At 41.8% G+C, this 9,201-nt stretch overlaps 1 protein-coding gene across 1 annotated transcript; it reads left to right on the top strand.

Annotated features, from left to right (window-relative positions):
* Positions 4,488-4,877, top strand: LOC109228134 (uncharacterized mitochondrial protein AtMg00810-like). Its single transcript, XM_019393313.1, has one exon. The coding sequence runs from the start codon at positions 4,488-4,490 to the stop codon at positions 4,875-4,877; it is 390 nt and encodes a 129-aa protein (XP_019248858.1).

The raw sequence follows: 9,201 nt of genomic DNA, 5'->3' as shown, positions 1-9,201 counted from the left end.
GTTCGATGTTTTATGGGGTTCAAACGGCCACTCGTTTTTCAAATTTTTGTCGGACTCCATGTAAATGACAATAAAGCCCTTACTTTATTAAGGAATTTCAATAATGGTAACGTTTTCTGTACACTTTCTGCTTTTCAGGTAGGTTGTTCACCAATCAGTGCAAGTCTATAACCATAAATTTTGGTTTTTAGTAAATTACTTTAAGCTATGATATTTAGATGTTTGACCTTAAATAATTATCCTCTATATTTGCTTTAAATTACACTCAATTACTACTATTACGGTCAAACCTCTCTAAAATAGACTCGTTTATTCTGAATATTTTTGGATATTATTGCGAATTGTTGTTATAGAAAATATTATATTATAAAGAACATAAAATTTGGTTCCGAAAAAACTTGATTTTTATGGTGAAGTGTTGTTATATAAGGATGTTGTTATAGAGAGTTGTATTAGCTTATGGTTTTTTGATAACAAGTGGACTAAAGATATTCAAAGTAGCTCTATGATTTATAATGACATTTACTCGCATATTACTATATGAGTGTCAATCTCATTAATTAAGTCTTAATTGTTTATTAGATTTGTACTACTTGTCATATTTTAAAAGAAATAAAATTTGTTGAGCAGATTAAAATTAAAAAGACAAGTAAGAGATTCTAAATGGAATACATTCTAGACCGTTGGTGGATTCCAATTGCAAGGTGCAGCTTTTCCTATAAAGATTCGAGATCTCTGTCCCTTTTTTTTTCCTTTTCCCCCTACACATGTTTGCAATTTTTGTTGCATATAAATTCCAAAAAGAAAATCTCTAAACCATATTAGCATAGTAAGAGTAATGATATTGCTGTATTTCAAAACCAAAAAGAAATTTACAAAGAGCCTACTTCATACCTTTCAATTTAATATCTTACTATATGTTTTTTCAAGTAGCACTGACCAATTTGCAATTTATTACATAGTGTGTATAAAAGTTTTTAAGCAGTGGTTGGACTCTGTTGAGACTACTCGAGATTATTTAATTCTAGTTAGCTTAAGTAGAGTTAATGTTATTAGTAGTTAAGCAAGTGATGAGTTAGTTAGTTATGCAATGTGTATAAATAGAACAGTAGAAAAAGAACTTGTTTGTACAGTACAATTCCTCTTTTCAGTTAATAACAAATTATGTTCTCTCAGCTGACCTTCTTGAAGCTTCCTTCTCTTCTTCATCTGAGCTTCATCTTCCATGGCTATGGAAACTAACATGGTATCAGAGCTTGCATGTCCGACCTATGCTCAATCTTTCGCTTGTTCGTCTTCTGAGTCACTTCAATTCATACATCCAGCGTTGAACTGTCTCAAAGTGGCAGAGTATTGAAGTTAGGGCTCTTTGAAATCGAGTTGAATTGGACTCAAGGAAGCTGGAAATGGCAATTACAGATGATGAGAACAATCACTCGAAGGGAGGTAGTCCTGGAGTGTATGCAAATTATGCAAGTCCTGCAGCAGTCCATGCTCCTGAAGATGCCTACCAGTTTACTAACAACAATCCACAAATGGTCTTTGGAATGCAGAATCAGCAGAATCCTCAAATACCTCAGCAGCCTATTCAACACTCCACTCTTTACTTTACACAGGAGCCTCCACAATCAGTAATTCAAAAGTCTATTCAGCAGCCAGCTCCATTCTTCACATAGGAACAGTATCAACAAATTGTTCAGTTGCTCAACAAAGGCATGGATAAAGGCACTTCTTGCAAGACTGCAGCAGCAGGTACTCTGATTGCCTTGGTATCTCAATTTGTTAATAATAGGTGGATAATAGATACTGGAGCCTCCAACCACATGACATCCACCCTGCAGTTGTTAAAATTTTGTCAGCTTGTCCCAAAGTCTGAGATAAATAAAGTACACTTACCTACAGGAGAAGTAGCATTAGTTACACACACAGAAAAATCCTCTATGTTCACTAATCAGGACATCAGTGATGTTCTATATACACTTGATTTCAAATACAACCTGCTTTCAGTATCTAAACTTACCAAGGAGTTACAGTGTTTAGTGGCATTCTTCCCTGACGTTTGTATCTTTCAGGATCTCTACAGTGGTCAAGTGAAGGGGATTGGTAAGGAGGAGCTGGGACTCTACATATTGCAGGGAAGCTCACTGCAAGGAAGTTCATTATCTACTACAGCTAAGTCTCCAAATAATGTAGTTAATGCAATTAATAAAGGTGGTGTTACAACTGATAGTGAGAACAACAAGAGTGGTACTAGTGTTTCTGATTCTTGTTCACTATGGCATATGAGATTAGGCCATGCACCTATTGAGGTGATTAGAAAACATGAGTTTCTCAGCAATCTAAAACCATGTGATCAATCATTTTGTACCATGTGCCCTTTGGCCAAGCAAACAAAATTACCTTTTCAATTGAGCACTACTGTCTCAAAAGCTGCATTTGAATTAATACATTGTGATGTTTGGTGACCCTACATGGTCCCAACATATGATGGGAAAAGATACTTTGTTACAATTGCAGATGACTTCACCAGATACACTTTGATCTGCCTAATTGTCTCTAAGTCAGACACCATAGTTGTGCTAAGAGATTTTCTGAATAAAGTGAATAATGTATTCTCTAGTTCAGTTAAGACTCTAAGGACAAATAATGGAGGTGAATTCTTCAGTCATGAGGTCAAAACCCTTATGTCTGAATTTGGGATTAATCATCACATGTGTCTACACCCCACAACATAATGGGATTGCTGAAAGAAGACGCAGATTTATCCTAAATATGGCTAGATCCCTCAGATTCCAGGCTACAATACCTTTAAGGTTCTGGGGGAATGTCTAGCCATAGCTGTCTATCTGATCAACAGGCTACCCTCAAGAGTTACTGCTGACAGATCTCCATTTGAAACGATGTACTCCTATGCTCCCTTATTAGCTCATCTGAAAGTATTTGGTTGCCTGGGCTATGCTGCTACTCCCAAAATAGTAGACAAGTTTGCCTCCAGAGATGTGCCAACAGTGTTCATTGGATATGCTACTATTCAGATGGGGTACAAATTGTATGATCTTCACTTTCAGAGTATCTTGGTAAGCATACATGTAGTGTTTCAGGAGAACCACTTTCTTTTCAAGCACATAAAAGCAGCAGGAACTCCAGTCTTTCCAGTTATGGACCTTATGTCCTCTGATGGTGTACAATATGGGAAAGAGACAGCCATGTTCCATGTCTTTCTACTTACTCATCCGAGTCTTCTCCTATCCCTTCACATCCAAGTGAGATCCCTACACAATTTACTGATACATCAGAGGCAGAAGTCAATACAGTTGGCCAGCCTTCTTCATCATCGGGCATTGACCATACTGTATCTGAGCAAGTTCCTTCATCAGCTGAAACCTCTCCAGTGGGTCTTCGAAGGTCCTCTAAGCCAATTAAGCCTCCCTTATGGTTACAAGACTATATAACCAAAAGCTTCAAGCAATCTTGCCCATATCCCCTAGCATCATACGTATCCTATAAGCAGCTCAAGCTAGTGTATCTACAAGCTCTCTCTACTTATTCAGCCTTGTCAGAACCAAAGACATTCAAAGAAGCCTCTGCTGACCCAAAGTGGATAAAAGCCATACAATTGGAGATAGCTGCCTTGGAAGACAATCATACATGGAGCATTGTTGACTTGCCACCTGGTAAGTGCCAATTGGATGCAAGTGGATATTCAAAATTAAGTATAGAGCTTCAGTGGAGGTGGAGAGATACAAGGATCGTTTGGTTGCCAAAGGCTATAGTCAAAGAGAAGGTCTTGACTATAATGAGACCTTCTCCCCAATAGCCAAGATGGTAACAGTCAGGACTGTGATAGCTCTTGCTGCAGCTAAGTAATGGGCTATCTATCAAATGGATGTCCACAATGCCTTCCTCAATGGGGAGCTACGAGAAGAGGTGTATATGCATGTTCCTGAGGGGTTTAGCAACCAGGGGAGTCCTTGAAGGTCTGCAAACTTCAAAAATCTCTGTATGGTCTTAAACAAGCACCTAGATAATGGAACAAGAAGCTGATAGAGTCACTGCTGCAGATGGGGTTCCAACAGAGTCACTATGACTACTCCTTATTTACAAGGAAGGCAGATATTGATCTAAAAGTGATACTAGTCTATGTTGATGATCTGCTCATCAGAAGCAACAACCAATCTCTACTGAATCAGACGAGAAAAGATCTACAAAGTCAGTTCAAACTAGGTGAGTTGAAATTCTTTCTAGGCATTGAGTTTGCAAGGTCCAAGAAAGGGATTGTGATGTGCCAAAGGAAGTATGCACTTGAACTCATCTCTGAATCAAGGCTAGGGGGAACAAGACCAGCAGGAACACCACTTGAAGTAAATTAGAAGCTAACTTCTGAAGAATATGATAGATGTATAAAAGGTAATGAGGAGCATGAAAATAAACTACTCAAAGATCCAGGAGGTTATCATAGACTAGTGGGCAGACTTCTATACCTAACCATGATAAGACCTGACATAGCATTTGTTGCACAAGTGCTGAGTCAATACATGCATTGCCCAAAGGAGTCTCATATGGAAGCAGCACTTAGAGTAGTCAGATATCTAAAAGAAGCCCCAGGTTTAGGGTTGTTGATGCCTACACAGAATACCAATAAGCTAAGTGCTTACTGCGACTCAGCCTGGGGAGCATGTTTGCAAACCAGGAGGTCAGTGACAGGATACTTAGTAAAGTTTGGGGATGTACTAATCTCTTGGAAGTCAAAGAAACAAGAGACAGTGTCCAGAAGCTCAGCTGAAGCTGAGTTTAGAAGCATGGCTTCATGTACAGCTGAAATAACTTGGCTTGTTGGATTGTTCAAAGAGCTTAGTTGGATGTGGAGTTACCTGTGAAGCTTAAGTGTGACAGCAAGGCTGCAATCCAAATAGTAGCCAATCCAATTTTCCATGAAAGAACCAAGCACATAGACATTGATTGTCATTTCGTAAGAGAAAGGATTACACAAGGAATATTGAAGACAGGGCACGTCTCAACCAAGGAACAACTGGTTGATCTACTCATAAAAGGACTAGGAAAACTTCAACATGATTACTTGCTAGGGAGGCTTGGAGTACAGAACTTGTTCAAGCCATTGGCTTGAGTGGGAGTGTTGAGAGTACTAGAGATTATCTAACTCTAGTTAGCTTAAGTAGAGTTAATGTTATTAGTAGTTAAGCAAGTGGTGAGTTAATTAGTTATGCAATGTGTATAAATAAAACAGTAGAAAGAGAAGTAGTTTGTACATTACAATTCCTCTTTTCAGTTAACAACAAATTCTGTTCTCTCAGCTGACCTTCTCGAAGCATCCTTCTCTTCTTCATCTAAGCTTCATCTTCCGTGGCTATGGAAGCTAACAGACTCCTCTATTTATCTATCAATCTCGTTTATAAATGTTGATGGCCAAGGCATAGCCAGAATTCTTTCATCAAAAGCTCATATAAGCTTCTTTTATAAATATAGTTATCTCAAGTATAATGAAGGATAAAATATGCAATAAGCTAACAACCTAGCACAAAGTATCTAACTATGATGGATCATTAGAATATAAATAATTCATACAATCAACTCTAACTAATTTAGAATTAAAGTGTAGTTAATTGAGGCATTGTAATTTAGCATGATGTACGGGCAGATTAATTGCTGCGGATGGATCTATTTTAAAGCTACTAAGTCACACTATGAAAGTGTGGGAAATGATGGTGGAGAGACGGTGAGGATGAGTGTGTCTATTTTGGAGAATCAGTTCGGTTTCATGCCGGGGCGTTCAACCACTGAAGCCATTCATCATGTGAGGAGGTTGGTGGAGCAATATCGGCAGAGGAAGATGGACTTGCATATGGTATTCATAGATTTAGAAAAAGCTTACGATAAAGTCCCGAGGGAGGTTCTATGGAGATGCCTGGAGGTTTAGTGGTGTTCCGGTAGCGTATATTAGGGTGATTAAGGATATGTATGATGGAGCGAAAACTCGGGTAAGGACTGTGGGAGGAGTCTCGGACTATTTTCCTGTGATGATGGCGTTACATTAGGGTTCAGCTCTTAGCCCATTTTTATTTGCACTGGCGATGGATCTGCTAACGCGCCACATGGGGGGGGGGATACCATGGTGTATGTTATTTGCAAATGACATAGTGCTAATCGATGAGATGCACTGCGGTGTTGACAATCGGCTGGAGCTGTGGAGGCAGACCCTGAAGTCTAAAGGTTTCAAGTTGAGTAGGACAAAAACTGAATACTTGAAGTGCAAGTTCAGTGTGGGGACGCAGGAAAAGAGGTGGAGGTGAAACTTGGTACACAAGTCATCCCCATGAGAGATAGTTTCAAATATCTTGGGTCTGTTATTCAGGGGAACAGGGAGATGACGAGGATGTTACGCATCGTGTTGGAGCGGGGTGGATGAAATGGAGGCTTGCGTCTGGTGTTTTGTGTGATAGGAATGTGCCACCAAGATTTAAGGGCAAGTTCTACAAAGTGGTAATGAGGCCGACTATGTTGTATAGAGCCGAGTGCTAGCCAGTCAAGAAAACTCATGTCTAGAAGATGAAAGTAGCAGAGATGATGATGTTGAAATGGATGTGTGAGCATACCAGGAAAGACCGAATTAGGAATGAAGTTATTAGGGACAAGGTGGGTATGGCCCCTATGGAAAAGGAATCGATGCTGAGATGGTTCGGGTATGTGAAGAGGAGAGACACCGATGCCCCGGTGAGGAGATGCGAGAGGTTAACCATAGCGGGTCAGAGAAGAGGTAGAGGGAGGCCTAGGAAGTACTGAGGATAGGTGATTAAGCAGGACATGGCACTACTTCAGCTTACCAGGGACATGACCCTCGATAGGGAGGTGTGGAGGTCGAGGATTAGAGTTGTAGGCCGATAGGTAGTCGAGAGTCTCTTCTAGTCGTACTAGTGGCAGTAGTACTAGTCTTATATTGTCTTATTTAGAGTTCCCTGTTGTTAGACGATGTGGCATTATTGTCGGTAGCTTTCGCACTTCTCTTGTAGCTTCGTATTCCTAGTTCCTTTGCTATTACAGGCCGTGTTATTTGTTTCTCTTATCTTACTTCCTTGCCATTGTTACTATTTGTTTATTGTGTCTTTTTCACTGTTCTTGAGCTTTGGGTCTATCGGAAACAACCTCTCTTCCTTCATAAGGTAGGGATAAGGCTTGCGTACACATTACCCTCCCTAAACCCCATTGTGTGAGGTTGCATTGGGTTTGTTGGTGATGTTGTTTCGTTGGATCTATTTTAACTAGTCTATTATGTACAAGTTTAATTCTCTATGATATACTTGTTTGGCTCAAAAGATACTGATTACTTTAGAAGCGAAAAAACAATTAAAATGAATCACAGGTAAATTGTAATCGAATATAACTATAAATAGGGAAAGAGTTTAACTTAATCCAGCTTTAGGTCATCTGCAAACGTTTTCCGATTATTTAGGAAAACACTTCCTTTCTCCGAAAATCCACCGCTTCTCTGAAAGCACATTTGTGGTTGTGTCGTACACTGCTCCTTAAAGGAAATAATGACAAAACCTAAATGGGATAATAATCTGAAGGCTCGTAATAGTAAACCATCTGACGCGCCGCCTCCCCCCGGCGGCGATAAGGGAGAGAGAGAGGAGGATCTCACCCCTCTCACTGTGGATAATGTGCTACCGAAGCAACTCCTTATCAGGAGGGACTTCCAACGGGACTCTCCCGAGCAATCTTGGGAGAAATCCGAGTTAACGCAAGATGATTTAGATAATCTTCGTACGTCTTTTGATATACCCGCTCATGTGGAGATGGTTTTGGCGGGAGCAGATTTCGTGAACGCACACAGACCGGGGTACTTTGCGTTTTACGAATATCCTTTTTTAATCGGCTATGGCCTTCCCATTTTTCTATTGGCGGAAGAGCTCTGCCGTTTTTATAACATGTGTCCCACCCAACTCACTCCGTACACCCTAAAGGTAAGTAGGATAATGTCTACATATGCGGAGCTGGCTGGGTTGGAGGTCTCTGTCCACCACCTATTGCAGCTATTCAGCGCCGGCTATATGAGGGGTACCATGCTACATCTAAAGAATCGTGGCTCGAAGGGGTTGGTCGTGCAGACCGGTGATAGGGCTAACCGTGGCTATTGGCGTAGGTACTTTTTTATCAAAACGGAGCACCTGGTATCCAACCCCGTCGGATTCCCTGAGAGGTGGAATTCGAGATGTAAATATTCCCATCCGTCGAGTCATTTATCGTACATGACCTTAGCGGTTCCGATTATACCATCGTTATGATTTTTTTGTTATTTTGCAGCAATAGCTCACGCTCCCCGGTTCATAACTGATATCAAGTAGTGGGTAGCTGGTTTGCTGCCTCTCGCGAAAGGAACCCGCACATGGGCTGAGTTCTTTGAACGTTACGGCCCCGCGGGTCCTTCAGGTATTTCTTCGACTTTAATTAGTCGCTTTTACAAACTTCGACAGCTAAACTATTTGCATTGTCAGGTCGAAGTGCTCCTAAGAGGAAGGCAACGGCATCCACCTCCGCCCGATCAGATGTTGGTCAGAATATGCAGGAGATACTTTATGCGTCTGCCAGGGAGGGGGCGACCATAGTCTCTTTACAAGAGGTTGTTCCTGCAGAGGTGGCTACGAGTGAGGCGAGGCCGTCGACGTCGTCTCCGCAGCCTGTGGACGAGCCTTCCGAGGGCGAGGAGCCTGAGGAGAGAAAAAGACGGAGGCTCGTAACGGGTAAGGCGGTGGCGATTGGGGGTGAAAGGAGTGGTGTGCCTCGCCAAATAACTAGACCTGTCTTCATGACCGACGCCATCCGTTCGGGGAGGCCGGCCCACCAGGTAAGTGCTAATGTTGGTACCAGCTCGGTTTGTTTTGCCGAGGGTGGCTCATCACCTCTCGTTGGCGGCAATGCTGAGGGACCGACCGCTGAAGCCGCCCACGGGGACGTGGACGAGATGACGGAAGGTACTGCACACGTGGAGATGACAGCGGACGGGTCTGGCCGCCGCATCGTGATTCCAGGGGCTTACAATTTGTTACGGCACAGCGAGCGGGCTGCGCTGGAGATGACTCTACTGTGTGTCGCCCCCGAGCGCGAGATGCTGAGTGCTGTCACTGATTTGGAGTTGTCTCGGAGGGTCGCTGGTATGGCGTTACAGGTAACTCTCTGTTCTTCCGT

The sequence above is a fragment of the Nicotiana attenuata genome, chromosome 6 (genome assembly GCF_001879085.1).
Source record: "Nicotiana attenuata strain UT chromosome 6, NIATTr2, whole genome shotgun sequence".
Lineage (NCBI taxonomy): Eukaryota > Viridiplantae > Streptophyta > Magnoliopsida > Solanales > Solanaceae > Nicotiana > Nicotiana attenuata.
This window is presented reverse-complemented; position numbering and strand designations above follow the sequence as displayed.

Bases quoted from the DNA above. Each gene is read 5' to 3' on its own strand.
- LOC109228134 (XM_019393313.1), top strand. From the start codon at position 4,488: ATGATAAGACCTGACATAGCATTTGTTGCACAAGTGCTGAGTCAATAC.